At 38.3% G+C, this 21,938-nt stretch overlaps 1 protein-coding gene across 1 annotated transcript in view; it reads right to left on the bottom strand.

Annotated features, from left to right (window-relative positions):
* LOC126176586 (cilia- and flagella-associated protein 61-like) overlaps positions 1-21,500 on the bottom strand; it is a 60,558-nt gene extending 39,058 nt beyond the window's left edge. The window contains exons 1-2 of the mRNA XM_049923747.1: positions 21,458-21,500; positions 21,168-21,374 (exon numbers count right to left, since the gene is read on the bottom strand). Coding sequence (XP_049779704.1) covers positions 21,168-21,374; positions 21,458-21,500 — 250 coding nt within the window. The remainder of the gene's footprint in view (positions 1-21,167; positions 21,375-21,457) is intronic.
* Between the last annotated feature and the right edge of the window lie 438 nt (positions 21,501-21,938).

Genomic DNA, 21,938 nt, shown 5'->3' with positions numbered 1-21,938 from the left:
GAGGTGGACTCTGACCCCAATCTATTGGTTATGAACTGCAGATTAGAACTGAAGAAACTGCAAAAAGGTGAGAATTTAAGGGTATGGGACCTGGGTAAACTGACTAAATCAGAGGTTGTACAGAGTTTCAGGGAGAGCATAAGGGAACAATTGATAGGAAAGGAGGAAAGAAATATAGTAGAAGAAGAACGGGTAGCTTTGCAAGATAAAGTAGTGAAGGCAGCAGAGGATCAAGTAGGCAAAAAGACAAGGGCTAGTAGATATCATTGGGTAACAGAAGAGATATTGAATTTAACTGATGAAAGAAGAAAATATAAAAATGCAGTAATGAAGCAGGCAAAAGGGAATAGAAACGTCTCAAAAATGAGATCGACAGGAAGTGCAAAACGGCTAAGCAGGCATGGCTAGAGGACAAATGTAAGGATGTAGAGGCGTATATCACTATGGATAAGATAGATTCTGCCTACAGGAAAATTAAAGAGATCTTTGGAAAAAAGAGAAACACTTGCATGAATATCAAGAGCTCAAATGGAAACCCAGTTCTAAGCAAAGAAGGGAAAGCAGAAAGGTGGAAGGAGTATATAGAGGATCTATACAAGGGTGATGTTCTTGAGGACAATATTAGGGAAATGGAAGAGGATGTAGATGAAGATGAAATGGGAGATATGATACTGTGTGAAGAGTTTGACAGAGCACTGAAAGACCTAAGTCGAAACTAGGCCCCGGGAGTAGACAACATTCCATTAGAACTACTGATAGCCTTGGGAGAGCCAGCCCTGACAAAACTCTACCATCTGGGGAGCAAGATGTATGAGACAGGCGAAATACCATTAGACTTCAAGAAGAATATAATAATTCCAATCCCAAAGAAAGCAGGTGTTGACAGATGTGAAAATTACCGAACTATCAGTTTAATAAGCTACGGCTGCAAAATACTAACACAAATTCTTTACAGACGAATGGAAAAACTGGTAGAAGCCGACCTTGGGGAAGATCAGTTTGGATTCCATAGAAATGTTGGAATTCTGAAGGTGGCGGGGGTGAAATGCAGGGAGTGAAAGGCTATTTACAATTTGTACAGAAAGGAGATGGCAGTTATAAGAGTCGAGGGGTATGAAAGGGAAGCAGTGGTTGGGAAGGGAGTGAGACAGGGTTGTAGCCTCTCCCCGATGTTATTCAATCTGTATATTGAGAAACCAGTGAAGGAAACAAAAGAAAAATATGGAGTAGGTATTAAAATTCATGGAGAAGAAATAAAAACTTTGAGGTTCACCGATGACATTGTAATTCTGTCAGAGACAGCAAAGGACCTGGAAGAGCAGCTGAACGGAATGGGCAGTGTCATGAAAGGAGAATATAAGATGAACATCAACAAAAGCAAAACTAGGATAATGGAATGTAGTCGAATTAAGTCAGGTGATGCTGAGGGAACTAGATTAGGAAATGAGACACTTAAAGTAGTAAAGGAATGTTGGTATTTAGGGAGCAAAATAACTGATGATGTTCAAAGTGGAGAGGATATAAAATGTAGACTGGAATGGCAAGGAAGCCGTTTCTGAAGAAGAGAAATTTGTTAACATCGAGTATAGATTTAGGTGTCAGGAATTCTTTTCTGAAGGTATTTGTATGGAGTGTAGCCATGTATGGAAGTGAACTGTGGACAATAAATAGGTTAGAGAAAAAGATAATAGAAGCTTTTGAAATGTGGTGCTACAGATGGATGCTGAAAATTAGATGGGTAGATCACATAACTAATGAGGTGGTAATGAATAGAATTGGGGAGAAGAGAAATTTGTGGCACAACATGACTAGAAGAAGGGATCAGTTGGTAGGGCATGTTCTGAGGCATCAAGGGATCACCAATTTAGTATTGGAGGGCAGTGCTTAGGGTAAAAATCATAGAGGGAGAACAAGAGATGAATACACTAAACAGATTCAGAAGGATGGAGGATGCAGTAGGTACTGGGAGATGAAGAAGCTTGCACAGAATAGAGTGGCATGGAGAGCTGCATTAAAAGCCAGTCTCTGGATTGAAGACCACAACAACAATAAACTTCCACATTTGAGAAATTCCATGTCATCCTACTCCTCATATTTCTTCCCAGGAGGTTTTTTTTCTGTTTCTTAACATCAGAAAAGCACTTGAGGGGAAGAATATGTTTGACTAAAATGTGCAAGTACTCTCCAGAGTTGGAAAAAAATATTTTATTTGTAGAGAACACTGAAAAGAAATGGAATCTCTTTGGGCAAAGTGGAGCAAGCTCAGTGGAGATGACAGTGAGAAATAAATTTTGTTATGCAAAACAACACTGTGTCAGATTTTTCAGAAAAAATTTTCACATTTACCACCAATATCAATCATTAACAAAACTTCATGTTTCATCACAATTTACAAAATTTGTTGATCCTCCTTCACTACAAACAAACATAACTCCAAGTTTCAGTATTTTATTTGTAATTGCCTAAAAGCAAAATGTATATTACTTGGCCAAGAGTGTAAAGTGCTTCAGATCAGTCACTGCACTCTACAGGAGCAAGACAGACTCTTACTACACATTCAGTATGCATGATGAAAATTTGGCAAGCGATTCACATAATGTGATAAGGCATGTAGTGTATTCTTATTGGCTGTGAGCAAACAGTGGAGACAAGTGTTTGCATTCACTGGCCTTCAGTTGATGCATGTACTGGACCTGGTGCAAACACACTGCTGTATCTACATGAAATCCTTTGTTCTGTTGGTGTATGATATTGCATTCAAACTTCACAAACAAAATACAGAGAACAGACCATTACAATGCTAATTCTGTACAGCTTTCAATCTTAAGACCAGCTTTGTGCCATCCTTCATCTTTTTCTATCTTGTGCTACCCATCTTATCATCATGTAGCTACTAGTTCAAAGTCCGTCTGCTTTAGCTGTTGGTAATGTGCCTGCCTACCATGCAGCTGGCAAGGGTTTGCTTCATGTCCGAGATGGAGATTTTCCGTGCCCATGGACTGGGTATTGTGTTGTCCTCATCATCATCTGATTTTCACTGATGCGCAGTTTGCCCAGTGTGGCATCACCTGAAATAAGACTTGCACCCAGTGGCCAAACATCCCCGGACAGGGCCTCCTAGTCAACAATGCCACATGACCATTTCATGTTTTTTACTGAAGCAAATAGACTTCATAACTGGTTTTGAATTGTCTACTTCACATTGTTGTTTTATTGGGGTCTTCAGTTTGATGACTGGTCTGATGCAGTTCTCCATGCTACTCTATCATCCTGTGCAAGCCTCTTCAACTCCAAATAACAACAACAACTTGTATACTTTAGAACCTGCTTACTGTATTCATCGCTTGGGCTCCATCTACAATTTCTAATCCCCCCTCCCCAACTTCTCTCCAGTACTAAATTGGTGGTCAAGTGAGGTCTCAGAATGTGCTCTATCAACTGATTCCTTCTTTTAGTCAAGATATGCCTCAAATTTCTTTTCTCCCCAATTCTATTCAGTATCTACTCAATAGTTACATGATCAACCCCTGTAATCTTCAGCATTCATCTTCATATATCCCTACAATTTATATCATCTACTATTCTCAAGATACCATTAGTAGGTGTCCAGTAGATGGTTGTTTCCTTTGTTAAGGTTTTCTTTATTGGTTTATTATCTCACCTTCTCATAGCATATTTCTCCACTCTGAACTTTACTTTGCATTTCATTTTTAACATTATTCTGCAGAACCACAATTCAGATGGTTCTATCAACATGTATATGGGCATCATGGGCATCTTCTTACTCATTACATCTGAAATCTTTCTGGATGACACGAAATTATTCCAGTGACTTCCTCTCAGGACTTCTTACAGAACTTTAACATAACTGTTGAGTTATCAATTTGTAATACACTTATTACTTCGTAACTTCTCATGTATAATATCATTTTCTAAAAGGGTCCAGAAAAAAATAATTACTGATGCTACTTCTACTACCAACTCCATTTGTGAGATAATTTTCTTGAATTGTTAGCTGTTTCATAAATCAAAGATTGACTGCAAGCACTAGATCTGTTCCTAATCACCTGGTTCAGAAAGAAGGCCCTCTATTCATATATTAGTATAATAAAAGTTAGTTCTGATGTAACATAAGAGGTCCTTGTGGCTGTTATATAAAATTGCTTGAAATTATTCGTCTCTTTCCATGACAATCTTTTAGTGTGTATTTACTTTATCAGCTTTCCTCATGCGGTTCAAGTTTTCATGTTTGATTTCTGTGTTGGAAATTATTTCCATGATTACTTGCATGTGCTGAATTGACTTTTATTCACAGTGACATAATAGGTTTATAGGGGATACAATCAATGAGGTAATCCTGCAGAACCTGACATGACAGCACTGTTCAACATAGATTTTAACACTTTGTTTGAAGAACATTTTGAAGCAGCTGAAGAATTAAAATCAATGCACAAGGTTGAAATACCACGATACAACTAATTTGTTTCATCCAAACAAAAGTTCTAAGTAATATTAATTAATTCAAACATCAAAATAAATGAATTGATAACTTAAAGAGATACTTTGTCCTGAAAATATCCAAGTTCAGATTTGTGAGCTATGATAAAAATGCAATATTTTGTAGTAATTTTCAATTTAGTATGTTTTTAGCCTTTCTAATCCCATGTCATCCCAGTACAGTCAGTATGCCCTATTTTGCGCATGATTTTCACCCAAGCAAATCACAATCTGTGACAGCCCCTGAATACTATTTTGCTCAATTGAATCATGCTGAATATTGGCCTTCTGTGCCTTTGGAAATTATAGAAACATCTATTCGGCACTTTTTAATTGTGATGTAAGCCTTGTCTGATGGTGCAGGAATGATGTCACAAGCCATGACAATAAAATAACCCATCTCAACTAGCAGTTCCAACAATTTGTTTCTGCTAAATAGTATGCTGGTAGCTCTGACCAATGACCACAAGATAAGTATAAATATATTCATGACAGTCATGGATTTTAGAATCTACTGGTGGCTCAAAATTAATAAACAAGACAACAATGTATAGATCTCCAATGGTGGTTTGTCCACAATTTGTTTTGACATTATTATCAGCTTTTACAATGTGTTGCAGAAGAAAAACTCCTAAAGTGAAAAACCATTGAACATCATGGAAAATGGAGTTTGCCTACTCACAGTGATTAAATTTTGATACCTGAAAGTTGTTACTAACATTCTTCATACTAGACATAACAGAGCAAGCAATTTTTATGGTTTTTATTGTTTTTGAAAGTGAACTGTTGATTCATGTGAAGTCAAGGAAAGTGCTACAAAGGCTAACACTGACATAAAAACAATCCAGATACTGGGGAACAGGAAGAGAGTAATGTAAATTTAGATGAACATATTACTACTGTTCAAGCAAGACCGGCTAACCTTTCTGATGATTAAATGTTTATTATGGTCTCTCTCTGCCTCAAATAATTAAAGACTGATAATGAATGCTTGTCATATGAGATGATCTATTGTATGATCGAAAATGTTAATGCTGTTAAAGAAGAAACTGATTCTTTACATGCAGCTTAGAGAAAAGAACTTTGCGAGAAAGCTGACAATCTATCATTCAAAGTGAAGAAGGTAGAGAACAGGATGGCTGGGGTTGAAACTTGTTTAAAAGCTGATACTCATGCTATAGGAAAGAAATGCTCTTTTGTACAGCTCAGTAGTGGACAGAAATCCAAAAATATTCATGAGCTTACTGAGTTGAAAAATCACAAATTAAAATCAGAAATCTCAATAGTTGAGTCAAATGTAGAGATTCTCATAGTGTCATCACTCGTAGTACACAAGCCCAAATGGGTGAAGCTCTTAATAAAGCTGAAGGCTTGAATAACTTTGTGGTGTGAAATATTGTCACATCAAAACCACAATCAAGTCCAAATCTTAAGGCAGGGTCCTCAAAGAAGTATAACACTTAGCACTGAAAGCAAACATGTTGACACCAACATATAGCCAGAACAGAACTGTGCTCTTGTATGGGGAGTGCTGCTACTTATACAAACAAAGAATCTTTCAGAATGTACAGACAGTACAAACATAAGAGATTTTGAGAACCTTGTAGAAATAACCAATTCTAAATAATGTATAATTTCTGAAGGTTAGGTTTGAACTGAGAACCCACAGCATGCCAGCTAGCAACATTAATTGTTATGTCACATTGCATGCAGTACAGGTCATGGCATTGCTCTCTCTCCTCGAGAAATAGCAACCTGCTATTTCAGAAGTTCTCATGGGACTGCCTGCAGCTTCCTGGATCTAATAGTCCCTTGAGGAGACTCACATTCTGGCCATATTGTCTCATCCTCTTCACTGTTACAAGCACGAAAGGTAGCCCCTCTCATTGAAGTTTTGCAATCTTTGAGCAGCTTTTCACTTTCCTTGAAAGAGAAGGCCCCATCATTGATCTGCACCTGAGGACCATAGTAGGGCTTTATATACAGGAAATGAACAATGCCTCTGGGCTTTTTTTGTAGATGTTGAAGGGTCCCAATCCTTTACTTCATTATGTGACACTGACAAGCAACTAAGGATACAATACAGCCCAAAGTAACACTTGAGTAACATTTCTGATAGTCCCACTTTCTGCACATAATAAATCTCCCATGCTGTATCTCAATGGCTGGTGCTTGGTGTTATAAAGTTCTTTGTCCTTCTCCTGGGTGTCCAGTATCTATTTGTGAGCCAAATTTCTTACTTCTTTGGTCCTGGTGATGAAAAGCTTCACATAGTCATTCTGAGTATCATCTGGTGAAATGGGAATATTGTATCCATTGTTGTTTTGGCCTCTTGACTATGGAGCAGAAGAAATGACGTGTGATGCCTGTAGTGTCTTGCTGGGCTGTGTTGTATGCAAATGTCACAACAGGCAGTATTCAATTCCCATCTCTCTGTTCACCATCAAAGTGCATTCAGAAAACATCTGCCATCTTATTAAAGCATTCTGTGATGCCATTTGTCTGTGAGTGATAGGCAGTTGTCATCCTGTGGGTGATGTCACAATACAAAATTACTTCTGGTACTAGTCTTGACTGATGAAGTTTTACATGATCAGAGATGGGCAAAAATGGTGCACCATGCTTCAAAATGAAGTCTTCTACAATGAACTTCACAATTTCTGGAACTTCAGCAGTCAGCACAACTTTGGTGACATACCAGGTGAGGTAGTCATTGGAGGCTACTATCTATCAATTCCTGCTGACTTTGGTAATCCCCCACAAGAGGCTGATTCCAATTTGGTGGAATGGTGTTGCTGCAGACAGAAATGGTACCAGATGCCCCTTAGGTAACTGTGGCACAGGTTTCCATCATTGGCATTCCTTATAGTGGCCCACATAATGTTTAACAGACTGGCAGAGACCTGGTCAGTGATACCTACATCTGATTCTACTTAGAGTCTTCATGAATCCCATATGATCCGATGTAGGCAACTTCTGGAAGCTTTTTCCATAACATACCTGACAATAACTTATCCTTTAATTGGAAACAGGTTACCTGTCTTATTGTACACAAAGTGGTCACAAACCTACAACCATCAACCAGTGAAGATCTGTATGGTATCTCAAACAACATCCTGAAACAAATAATTGACATAATTGTTGCCCCTCTTACCTTTCTGATCAATAACATCTTGAAAACTGGAAAATTTCCTGAGGGCCTGAAGGCTACTATTGTTGTCCTTATTTATAAAATAGGGGAAAAAAACAAACCTGAAAGTTATTGTCCATTATCTCTCATACCTATAATATCCAAGGTAATAGAATGTTATATTAAATTACAACTTTGCAACTATTTTGAAGATCATAATCTTATCTCTTCATCACTCTTTGGATTTAGACCAGGTTTGTCTACAGAAAATGCAGTAGAAACTCTTGTAACAGACATTCTTGATGGCTTTGAGAACAGTTCCAACATGTGTGCCTTACTACTAGACCTAAGCAATGCATTTGATACTGTGTCACATGAAATACTCATAAATAATCTGGAGTGCTATGATATCAAAAATAATGAACTGACACTAATTGGATCATATTTGACCAGCAGAGCTCGAGTGGTCATGGTAAATAACTGTCAATCAAATGTCCTGCCAGTAGTTAGATGAGTGTCACAAGCCTCAGTGCTTGGGCCATTCTTTTCTTAATATACATGAATGACTTGCTTACTTTCTTGCCTGACAAGCCAATAATATATGCTGACGACACTACCCTAATTACTGTGAGCCACAAATTGGAGGAGGTGAAACAAAAAATAAAAGCTAGTCTTGAAAAGGCTGCCATATGGCTCCACAAGTAACATGATAAACCTAAACAATAGCAAAACCGACACTATGTTTTTCTACCTGCACAAGATTAATGAAAAAGTAAATGAACCTGACTCAGTAAGGCTTCTTGGAATCCACCTGGATCATAAACTGATTTGGAAATGCCATACCAAACAGTTACATGCCACACTACCGAGAGTAGTCTTCTTGTTAAAGAAATTAAAAACATTTGTTAGCAAATAACAACTTTCAACTTATTACTTTGCCTTCTTTCAGTGTCACCTCCAGTATGCAATAAAACTATGGGGCAGCTCTCATGGTGCTCAGACAGTGTTCATGTGGCAGAAGAAAGCCATAAGAGCAATTACAAGCATTACAAACCAAGAATCACGTAAAAAGCATTTTAAAGACCTCAACATCTTGACTGTACCTTCCCTTTACATTAAAACATGTCTTCTCTCTACAAAAAATCAAATACATACACTACCTTGCAGAACAGACATCCATTCGCATGAAACTAGATACAGAAATAACATAGATGTAGATTTTACAAGACTGTGTAAAGTCCAAAGTAGGGATAAAATTATATAACAAGCTACCACCACCAGTGAGAGACTTACCATGTGATACCTTCTGTAACCATATTCACAAATTGTTAGTTGATAAGTGTGTGTGTAGTATTAAGGAATTTGAATGTGTGTAGTATAATACAGTATTAAGGAATCTGAATGTATATAGTAAAGCTAAACATGTAAACTATCAAATGTGATCATCTTTTAAGTATGTAATTGTCTATTTCAACTTATGTTGGCTAATGACAAATAAATAAATAAATAAATGAAATTCTAGATAGCTGGCAGCAGATGAGCTGGACAAAGGTCCATTTCCTTCCCACTGGGTCACAGTTCCTCTTATATAATGTTCCATTTATTACCTGGAATTCTCGTCTGGTGAGCTCCTCCTCCTCTAAGGCTTCTATGACTTTTAGCAGTGCTGGGTATTCCCCTTGTTCAACAGTAATGGCATTTAGGGCAGAAATGCCTGAGAGATTGTCAATGCAGATGAGTTCCAAGAAGAGACTCCTCAAAAGGCAGTTGGCTTCATTGTGTTTGTCCACTATTATATACCACAGTGATGATGTATTTCTGGAGACTCTCTAGTTAACCAAATGGATTCTTCAGGCTAGTTCAGCTAGGAAAGTGATTGGTGGTCCATTACGAGGTGAATGATTTGCAAAATAGATACAGTTGGAATGTTTTGGTGGCCCAAACAACTGCAAGGCACTGTTTCCCAGTTGTAGGGTACTTCATATTGGACTTGGAGAGTACCCTGGAAGTATATGCTGTCATAATTTCAGCCCTTCTTCTGGAATCTGTGTTAGAATTGCACCTACTCCATACCAGTTAATGAAAGTGTGAAGTTCTGTCTCAGCTTTCCCATCATACAATGCTAGTACTGGAGGAGGTGTTAGTGCCTTCTTAAGGACAAGGAATGATTTTTCTTGTACCTTGTTCCAGGAAAATTTGTTATCTCCCTCCAGTAGCTCTTGCAAGGGATGTGCCTTGATATAGATGTCCTTCATGAACTGCCCAGAGTACAAGTACATTCCAAGGAAGCTTGTCACATCACGAACGTGCTGAGAAGATGGAAAATCTGTGACTGGCCTTATTTTCTCTAGATTGGGATGGTTTCCATCACCATTCCCTAAGTATCCCACGATTTTCATTTCTTGAGCCATAAAGAGGCACCATTTTGGATTCAGATAGAGGTCTGTAGGCTGAACACAGTTATCATGCAATTTAGATGATCTCCAAATGTCTTGAAATAATCTGCTCTGTCATCCACATAGCAAAGAAGTGTTGTTCATTTAAAGTGTTAAAGCTGGTTGTCCATCATACATCTGAAGCTGGCTGGGGCCATTAGTAATCCAAATGGCATAACTTTGACCTCATAGAGGCAATTGAGTGTTATGAAGGTAGTCTTTTCCCTGTCAGGTTTGGCAATTTTGTTTTCCAGTCGGCTTTCTGCAAGTCCATAGTTGTACAATATTTGGATACTTTCAAGTAGTCTATGATGACATCAATGTGTGACAATGGATGGACATCTTTCTTGTGATTTTGTTCAGTCATCACTAGTAAATATGGAAACACTACATGCCACTGTTCTTTTTCCCAAGCTGCCACCTTGCAGCATCTTCTCCACTTCCTTTCAGATTATCTGTCATTCAGCAATGGCTAATTGAAAGATGATCCCCAGTGTACTGCTTGATCTGTGTTTTATCTACTCCAGACTTGGAAGCACCCAAAAATTGGCACTGAATGGAAAACCCTCACTGACATTGTTCCTCATCAGGTCAGATACTGTTGGCAGTTTGATAGTAGCTCCCTTCCCAGTATGTTCTGAAGTAGTAGCAGAGCATGATTCTTTGTCAATGACACTAAGCTGCTTTTCCCAGACTGGTTTAGCTGCCCCTATGCATATCCTCTACAGATGAGTTGTGGATGGCCACCTACAAATCTTATGATTGTTCCTGCCCTGTAGATTTCTTTTGTGAGCCTTAATAGCTTGTTGCAGGTGAAAAAAGCTTCACAGTTTAGCTGGGCATCTAACTTGACAACTGGAGCTTGTGTCATTGATGATGCCTCTTCAATAACAAACAACCATCCAGAGAAATCTCTTATTATGTGCTCTTATTGAAACAGCATCAGTCTGGAGATATGACCTTTTACGGTCTATGACTGCTTGTGATGCCTGCAAGAAGCCTAATTCAGGAACATTATGACAACACTCTGATAAGACAACAAATTCAAAGAACTGTGTTCTGTCACTGATAGTTATTCTTGCAGTTATCTTCATGTCAGCAGGAAGTAGTTCTCATTTGCGACTTTCAGCACAGTCACTTTCATATAACAGAACATAGTCTTCTTTAGCTGAGGATGATAAGTGTCCAACATTACTAAAAAGGAAGCCCCTTAACTGACTAGTGCCCAGACATGTTGCCCATCAATGATGATATCAGTGAGATTTCCTGACATCTTGGGTGACTTCTGTCCATGGAGGAGTTTCATATGTGGTGGCCTCACCTCCTGCGGTACTCCCCTTTAAATATTTGTATGTTCAGAGCTGAATTTCTTGTCTTCTTTTCACTCTGAACATCTCCACCTAACAACAAAAATTCTCTTTAGACCACACTGGTGCAGCTGTGCTAGACCCCATCTCTGATGCTGTTGTGTTTGTGCTGGAATTGAATAACCCTTCAACAAAATTTCAACTTCCTATAAATGAATATGAATAATTTCTTCTGTAATTATCTTCATGGATTGTGATCTTGCACCTCAAACATTACATTACTGGGAACATCGCTTCTACTCATAGTGAGTTCATATGCGGGAGACTGACATTAAATGAATTAATCACGTTAATCAACTTCTTCTATCTTGCCAAGATGTCATGCCGCATTATTACAGGGCATGCTTTTACTCAGTGATAGACTGTTCTAACCCAAACCAGGATGGTGACTCACAGAGGTTACACAAAGGTACTGCAACTCACAGTAAACTGCAATCGCTGTTCCACATTGAAGACAATGCGTCAATCTGCCTGAGGGTCACATGCAAAACAAACAACAAAAACCTACAAAAGCTTCCTAATTTTAATCAATAAATTATTATGTAGTTTAACAATCATGATCATCATCCATCAGCTAGGTAGAAATAAGGTACACATCACTCTACTAGAGTGGTACATAACACCACACTCCATAAATGGCCACCTCACTTAGTTTTTCTGAATTTGGTTGCTAGGTAATGGCTAGTACCTCTGGTCGGTAATGGGAAACACCTATGGAATGTTGGGGAGAGACACTGTGTAGGGTATGGCAATGGGTTTCATCACATGGCTGTGCTACAATTGTCTACAGTTGATTGGTGTGAGTACGACAGTGATGATGGTAGATATTTTGTGGCGTAACAGTCATCATCTTCTTTCTCTGCATCAGTGTACAATGTACCCAGGGCACACAAAGTGAAAACATACCAGCACTCAGTTCTCTGTCCTCCGAATGTTTGGTCTCCTGCAGGGCATTCTGTTTGGAGATGGAGTTGGTTGTATCTGTGTTGGTTGGATGTTAGGTTGCCATTTTACTGTTGTGGTGTAAATCTTAGTGCATTTCTCACAGTGTATTCAGCTAGACTGATGCTAAAGACTGATTCACTTCTCAACATTCTCCATTACCTCCAACCAAATGGGGTCTACATCCACCGATGTTACATCTTGTGTACTTGATCTGACATTTTTGGAAGCCATACACTGTCGTATTCCTTCATTTACTATATAGTAGCTGCGAGAGGTGAGCTCATGGTGATCCTTCACAACTGCCAAAGAAAGAACTTTATCTGACTCTTTTTTTGTTGCATTTCATCAATTCATTGCCACTACTTGATAAATTCCTCTGTCATTGTTACATCCTTAACTAGAAGAGCTTGGCACATGTCTTCAGTGACTCCTTTAATCAAATATGAGATGTTGTTAGCCTCTGTCATATTCGGATTCACAATGCAGCATAGGGTCGAAACCATCTTTTTCTCTCAATAGCAGGCTTCTGGAATATCTATAAACTTCTTCTCCAAAGAATGATGCTAGTTACAGGAACCTTAAAGACTCGTGAAATAATTAGGTACTCGAGGAATACTTTTCAACAACTATCGGTATATTTGAGATTCATAAAGAAAAAAACTTGCACTTCACATATAAATATTTTCCTTCTTGTAAGTCACTTGTATCCGTCTCACATTACAAACAGATTTAACAACATTTTAGAAAAGAGTTGGCTTCACAACCATAACTCTATTACAAGCAAATTGTAAAATACATCTTGCCTCCAGCAAGTCCAAGATAAGAGTTTTTTCAGAATTCCGAATCTCAAAAGTTCACGTTACTTATAATAATGGTAACTGATATGATTAACACAGAATAACCTAGAAGTTTCATAGTTCTTCCTTGCTCTTTCACTACGACTTCAATGGATCAACTGACAAGAACTTGTAGGTGCCGTTCGACCGCCATGTCTACAGTCTTCTCATGACAAAATGACAAACTTCAAATCTGTACACACAAACATGCGACACACAGTAGGTAGAATTCTATCAAACCACTCTTAATCATGTGTTCAAGATGGTAGAAGGCTGAGTGATTCTAGAATTTATGAGGAAATTCTTGAAACACAACAGGGCCCTATTCTTCAATTGCTCTTCCACAAAACAGACTTGCTGCTGATGTCGCCACACATTTTCTACAGTTAAGTCTTTAATTCATCTGTGCTACTGACCTTCTCTTCATTGTTCTTGAACCACTGCTGACTGTGCCATCCAAGCAAAAGTATTCATCTGCCAAACACATTTGTCGTCCAATTGTTATATTTGATGACATGGTCAAAACTTCTGAAGCATTTAGTTCGGTCATGACAGACACCAATGGAAAAAACTGATGGATGCATGATCTTCAGGTGACTTGCTGCTGTTTCATAATACAGTGGTCTCCTGAATATACAGACAGTTAGAATGATGTATTGCTCGTATTCTGGTTATTTTCCATGTAGGCAATGACTTTTCCATTGTTTATTTTGAGCCACGGTGGTGTAAATTTTTTGAAGTACCATGTTTTTCACCAAACAGTGTCATATTGAAGCCACAATCAAGTCTAATTCTAAATGCAGGGTCATAAATGAAGTGCTAAATGTAGAGCTGAAAGCAAGTTTATTATTAACACCTACATACAGATAGTTTATTATTAACACCTACATACACATAGGAAACACCCCCCCCACCCACCCACCCATGAACCATGGACCTTGCCATTGGTGGGGAGGCTTGCGTGCCTCAGCGATACAGATAGCCATACCGTAGGTGCAACCACAACAAAGGGGTATCTGTTGAGAGGCCAGACAAACATGTGGTTCCTGAAGAGGGGCAGCGGCCTTTTCAGTAGTTTCAGGGGCAACAGTCTGGATGATTGATTGATTGATCTGGCCTTGTAACACTAACCAAAACAGCCTTGCTGTGCTGGTACTGCGAACGGCTGAAAGCAAGGGGAAACTACAGCCGTATTTTACCCAAGGACATACAGCTTTACTGTAGGGTTAAATGATGATGGGGTCCTCTTGGGTAAAATATTCCGAAGGTAAAATAGTCCCCCATTCGGTACTCTGGACGGGGACTACTCAACAGGATGTCGTTATCAGGAGGAAGAAAATAGGCGTTCTACGGATCGGAATGTCAGATCCCTTAATTGGGCAGGTAGGTTAGAAAATTTAAAAAGGGAAAGGGATAGGTTAAAGTCAGATATAGTGGGAATTAGTGAAGTTCGGTGGCAGGAGGAATAAGACTTCTGGTCAGGTGAATACAGGGTTATAAACACAAAATCAAATAGAGGCAATGCCGGAGTAGGTTTAATAATGAATAGGAAAATAGGAATCCAGGTAAGCTACTACAAACAGCATAGTGAACGCATTGTTGTGGCCAAGATACATACGAAGCCCACGCCTACCACAGTAGTAAAAGTTTATATGCTGACTAGCTCTGCAGATGACGAAGAGACTGAAGAAATATATGATGAAATAAAAGAAATTATTCAGATAGTGAAGGGAGATGAAAATTTAATAGTCATGGGTGACTGGAATTCGGCAACAGGAGCAAGATCTGGTGAGCAAGATGTATGAGACAGGCGAAATACCCTCAGACTTCAAGAAGAATATAATAATTCCAATCCCAAAGAAAGCAAGAGTTGACAGATTTGAAAATTACCAAACTATCAGTTTAATAAGTCACCACTGCAAAATACTAACATGAATTCTTTACAGACAAATGGAAAAACTAGTACAAACCAACCTCAGGGAAGATCAGTTTGGATCCGTAGAAATATCGGAACACTTGAGTCAATACTGACCCTACGACTTTTCTTAGAAGCTAGATTAAGGAAAGGTAAACCTATGTTTCTAGCATTTGTAGACTTAGAGAAAGCTTTTGACAATGTTGACTGGAATACTCTCTTTCAAATTCTGTAGCTGGCAGGGGTGAAATACAGGGAGCGAAAGGCTATTTACAATTTGTATAGAAACCAGATGGCTGTTATAAGAGTCGAGGTACATGAAGGGGAAGCAGTGGTTGGGAAGGGAGTGAGACAGGGTTGTAGCCTATCCCCAATGTTATTCAATCTGTGTATTTAGCAAGCAGTAAAGGAAACAAAAGAAAAGTTCAGAGTAGGTATTAAAACCCATGGAGAAGAAATAAAACTTTGAGGTTCGCCGATGACAATGTAATTCTGTCAGAGACAGCAAAGGACTTGGAAGACCAGTGAACGGAATGGATAGTGTCTTGAAAGGAGAATATAAGATGAACATCAACAAAAGCAAAACGAGGATAAAGGAATGTAGTCGAATTAAGTCGGGTGATGCTGAGGGAATTAGATTAGGAAATGAGACACTTAAAGTAGTAAAGGAGTTTTGCTATTTGGGGAGCAAAATAACTGATGATGGTCGAAGTAGAGAGGATATAAAATGTAGACTGGCAATGCCAAGGAAAGCGTTTCTGAAGAAGAGAAATTTGTTAACATCGAGTATAGATTTAAGTGTCAGGAAGTCATTTCTGAAAGTATTTGTATGGAATGTAGCCATGTATGGAAGTGAAACATGGACGATAAATAGTTTGGACAAGAAGAGAATAGAAGCTTTCGAAATGTGATGCTACAGAAGAATGCTGAAGATTAGATGGGTAGACTACATAACTAATGAGGACATATTGAATAGGACTGGAGAGAAGAGAAATCTGTGGCACAACTTGACTAGAAGAAGGGATCGCTTGGTAGGGCATATTCTGAGACATCAAGGGATCACCAATTTAGTATTGGAATGCAGTGTGGAGGGTAAAAATCGTAGAGGGAGACCAAGGGAAGAGTACACTAAACAGATTCAGAAGGATGTAGGTTGCAGGAGGTACTGGGAGATGAGGAAGCTTGCACAGGATAGAGTAGCATGGATAGCTGCATCAAACCAGTCTCAGGAGTGAAGACCACAACAACAACAACAATAACAACAACAGATAAAAAAGAATTGACCATTTGTAATGAAGTGCAGTTATTTGTACGGATTTTGAATATTCCAGAATAGACAAACATAAGAGGCTTCAAGAACTTTCTATAAATGACAAATATTAGATAACAAATAATTACTGGTGTCAAGTTTGAACTGCTGACCCACAGCATGTCAGCCAGTGACATTAACCATTATGGCACACTGCACACAGTGCAGGTTGTGGAAATATAAGTAAATTAAAAGAATAGTCTCTGAAAGTAACTGAAAACTGACAAATGTTGGTATTAAATAAAAATATTAACAGCAAGTTGTAAAGTTATTTGGGTTAATGTACTAGTAACATGTTTTGCTTCTTCTTGTTCTTCTTCTTATTTTTCTTTCTCATCTTCTTTCTGGCTTCTAAGGAAGTCAAAGATCCTGTGACAGTCTCATATGTTGCCTACAAATGATTCTATCTTGTTCTACTTTTTGCCAGTTTTTCGTGCCCATCCTGTTGGCAAATTGTTTTAATTTCATTTAGCCATACACTCCTGGTTCTCCCCCATGATCTTTTACCAAACGACTTTTTCTTGAGTGTTCTTGAAATCACTTGATCCTTCTTCATTCTCATCAGATGGCTTGGCAATTGCTTCTGCACTTGATTATGATCATGATTTCTGTATTGTATTGCCTTCCAGTTTTGTGATTCATTATCATAGTAAATATCAAATTCTATCCCACTTTGTTTCCAAAGTTCTGGGTTAGAGACTTCATCATGTTTCTGCTGCATTGGTTAGAACTGCTCTGATAATTGTGCTACATATCTTCATTTTACCTTTCCTTGTCAGTAGTTAAGTCACTAGAATTTTTTAATGGAGTAGTGTACCCTGTTAGCATTTTGCAGTCTTGTTTTCACTTGTTGTCACTGATTTTGTCCATCTTTCATTGGCCTTGAAACTTTAAACTACTCAGTGTTAGAACATATGTTTGCCAGTTATTAGATGAAACTGGATTTCTTGTTCATCTCTATATCTTTGAACTAACATGTATTTTGTTTTCTAATTGTTCACTTTTAGGCCAAGTTTGAATGCTTCTTCTGTGCGTTCCACATACAGCTGTCTAATCTCTATTTCGCTTTTTCCAATGAGCACTATACTATCTGCACACGAACTATATTTCTTTGGAGGATCACAGCAGGTACTAGTTTGACTTTCCTCACAACTCATCTCCCTGTCTTAGTCCTCTTTTTTTTTCTTTTTTTTTATGCACACTTTAAAAAGATTTGTAGGTTTAACCGGACACCCAAATTCCATCATTACATTCCAAAGGCTTTGCCTGTAGATGGGATCATACGCTTCGATAAAATAAATGAACAAGTAATGTAATTTTTGTTTATTTTCCCACCTTTTGACATGTTTTGTTCTGATTACAAATATATTATCAGTAGTGGATCTCTTTCTATGAAAGCTGTTTTGATAAACCACAACTATATTTCCTACATATGGTTTCAAGATGTTTAGCAAGACCAAGATAAAGTCTTCTAAGCAGTGTTAACTGATGATATTTCTCTATAGCTTCTAAAATCTTCCCTGTCTCTTTTTTATGTATTGGGACTGTTAATTATTCTTCCCATTCTGTTGGTATGGTCTCAGTTTTCCAGATCACTGTACCAGGTGAAACAAACATCTCCGGAGTGCTTCTTCTCCATGTAGTAGCTCAGCTGGAATGCCGTCACTCTTCGTTGTTTTCCCATTTCTTAAGTGCTCGATACTTTCCACCACCACAAAGAGGGAAATGGAGTACCATTACCTCAAGCAGGAAATGACAGACATAGGTCTGCTGTGGTTGTGAGAAAGACGTTGATTGTCAAGTACATGAATGCATACCAAACGTCCTCAACACTGCACCCCATCTAAAAAAATTTTAGTAGGCTGCTATAGTGACTTTGCACAGGTTCATCCACAACAAGGGCAAGGAATTTGAGGGGACCTAGCACAGTTCCTATGTCAGATACAGAGAAACAACTATTGTGATAAGCAGAAGATTATCCTGACCCAAATGAGCAAAGAACTGGAACTGCTGAAGGCATCAACTATGTTCTTGCATGACCACTGCTGCACATGCTGTTATGTTATCCATACCAATGCAATCTCTCAGGCCACAAGACCAGAATGCCAGATTCCAGTTCCTCAAATCAGTTTGGATATGAAACTGATTTCAACCAGAGTGTGATAATAAAGTACCACAATAACTATGTAGGGGTAGACAAAAATCCCCATGCCATCGTGAAATAGAGGCATCAGGTTTATTTTAATATCAATGTGTGGGTGGGGACTGTGGTTGAAAGAGTAATAGAGACATACACTTTACCAGACAAATTAACAGGTGCTGTTTATCATCAATTTACGTGATGTATTACTTACACCATTGGAGAATACTGTGTTGAGGTCTTCAGTCCGGAGACTGGTTTGATGCACCTCTCCATGCTACCCTATGCTGTGCAAGCTTCATCATCTCCGAACAACTCCTGCAACCTACATCCTTCTGAACCTGCTCAGCATATTCGTCTCTTGCTCTCCCTCTACAATTTTTACCCCATGCTTACCTCTAGTACTAAATTGGTGATTCCTTGATGCCTCAGAAAATGTCCTACCAACCAATCCCTTCTTCTAGACAAGTTGAGCCCCAAATCGCTCTTCTCCCCAATTCAATTCAGTGCGTCTTCATTAATTGTCTGATCCACCCAGCTAATCTTCAGCATTCTTCAATAGCACTACATTTTGAAAGCTTCTATTCTCTTCTTGTCCAAACTATTTATCGTCCAAGTTTCACTTCCATACATGGCTACACTCCATACAAATACTTTCAGAAATGACTTCCTGACACTTAAATCTATACTCGATGTTAACAAATTTCTCTTCTTCAAAAATACTTTCCTTGGCATTGCCAGTCCACATTTTATATCCTCTCTACTTCGACCGTCATCAGTTATTTTACTCCCCAAATAGCAAAACTCATCTACTACTATAAGTGCCTCATTTCCTAATATAATCCCCTCAGCACCACCTGATTTAATTCGACTACATTCCATTATCCTCGTTTTGCTTTTGTTGATGTTCATCTTATATCCTCCTTTCAAGACACTGTCCATTCCATTCAGCTGCTCTTCCAGGTCCTTTGCTGACTCTGACAGAATTACAATCTCATCGGTGAACCTCAAAGTTTTAATTTCTTCGCCATGGATTTTAATTCCTTCTCCAAATTTTTCTTTTGTTTCCTTTACTGCTTGCTCAATATACAGATTGATTAACTTTGGAGATATGCTATAGCCCTGTCTTACTCCCTTCTCAACCACTGCTTCCCTTCCATGCACCTCTAACTCTTATAACTGCCATTTGGTTTCTGTACAAATTGTAAATAGCCTTTCACTCACTGTATTTGACTCCTGCCTCCTTCAGAGTTTGAAAGAGAGTATTCCAGACAACATTGTCAAAAGCTTTCTGTAAGTCTACAAATGCTAGAATCATAGGTTTGCCTTTCCTTAATCTATCTTCTAAGATACGTTGTAGGGTCAGTATTGCTTTGCATGTTCCAACATTTGTACAGAATCTAAACTGACCTTCCCCGGGGACAGCTTCTACCAGTTTCTCCATTTGTCTGTAAAGAATTCCCATTAGTGTTTTGCAGCCATGACTTACTAAATTTATTTTTTGGTAATTTTCACACCTGTACACTTGCTTTCTTTGGAATTGGAATTATTATATTCTTCTTGAAGTCTGAGGGTATTTTGCCTATCTCATACATCTTGCTCACCAGATGGTAGAATTTTGTCAGGGCTGGCTCACCCAAGGCTATCAGTAGTTCTAATGGAACTTTGTCTACTCCCAGGGCCTTGTTTTGGCTTAGGTCTTTCAGTGCTCTGTCAAACTCCTCATGCAGTATCATGTCTCCCATTTCATCTTCATCTATGTCCTCTTCCATTTCTATAATATTGCCCTCAATTGCATTGCTCTTGAATAGACTATCTATATACTGCTTCCACCTTTCTGCCTTCCCTTCTTTGCTTGGAACCAGTTTTACATCTGAGATCTTGATATTCATACAAGTGGTTCACTTTTCTCCACAAGTCTCTGTAATTTTCCTGTATACAGTATCTATCTTACCCCTAGTGATATATGCCTCTACATTCTTACATCTGTCTTCTAGCCATTCCTGCTTGGCCATTTTGCACTTCCTGTTGATCTCATTTTTGAGACATTTGTATTCCTTTTTGCCTGATTCATTTACTGCATTTTTATATTTTCACCTTTCATCAATTAAATTCAGTATCTCTTCTGTTATCCAAGGATTTATAATAATCCACGTCTTTTATCTACTTGATCCTCTACTGCCTTCACTATTTCATCTCTCAAAGCTACCCCTACTACTTCTACTTTATTTCTTTCACCTGTTCTTGTGAATCATTCCCTAATACTCTCTCTGAAACCCTCTACAGCCTCTGGTTCTCACAATTTATCCAGGTCCCATCTCCTTAAATTCCCATCTTTTTGCAATTTCTTCAGTTCTAAGCTACAGCTCATAACCAATAGATTGTGGTCAGAATCCACAGTCACCCATGGAAATGTCCTTGTAACTGCTTAATTTCCAGACTAATTTGATCCTTTTTCTTTTTAAAACATCCATGAAAAATGTATGAGTGAGACTGGACTGTTCATGATAAGAATAAAACTAACAAAATTTTACATACTGGTTGCAAGAAATTATTAGTAATAAGTGTACATGAAATGCTTAACTATACTTACTTGTAGTAGTATTTGGTGGCACCACCATAATGATGTGCTCAAGATAGGGACTGGCCAGAAAAGCATTCTCCAGAAAGAAAGTGAAGGACGTTTTGTCATAGCAACAATCCCACACAACCAGATGCACAAATAATGTATTACGGGCAGTGAGGTACTCCAGCCTGGCATAAAAATAAAGCCATCTCTGAATAAGATCACACAATAACACTAGGAAGAATCATGTTAACAACTTCAAAATTGTATTACACTTATTAGATTAAGTATGCATAGCTTTATAGTTAGTCAACAACAGGAGCATAGTTTCTTGAAAGGCACAACATGAGCCACATACATACGATTTGTAGTACAATGGGTGTGACCTATGTAAAAATTTATGGATTTGGCTTAGTAATGGCTACCACAAATATCACTGTTTCTCCTTTATATAAATCGGTCAAGTGCATCAGTAGTAACGGATCACCGATAAACCCTTCACGCAAAATCTCTTCACTAATTCACTACAAAAAGCACATTAGCATGCAAAAGAACTCTAGAACAAACAAATTATCTCTAGGTTTCATAGGTTTTCCTGCATTTGTGGGGTGAAATAACATTAAAGAGTAAGTTTATTTCATTAATTACCAGTCAAATGTAAGAATTGGAGAAGAAAAGCATGTATAGATGGAGCAACAGTGAGATCATGATACACCATTCATTAACCTTCAAACAATGGAAACTCCAGGTTGGAATATTAACAATGTAAGTATCCATGAACCATGGACCTTGCCCTTG

Source organism: Schistocerca cancellata, chromosome 3 (genome assembly GCF_023864275.1).
Source record: "Schistocerca cancellata isolate TAMUIC-IGC-003103 chromosome 3, iqSchCanc2.1, whole genome shotgun sequence".
NCBI lineage: Eukaryota > Metazoa > Arthropoda > Insecta > Orthoptera > Acrididae > Schistocerca > Schistocerca cancellata.
Note: the sequence above shows the minus strand (reverse complement) of the source record. Positions and strands in the feature narration are given on the sequence as shown.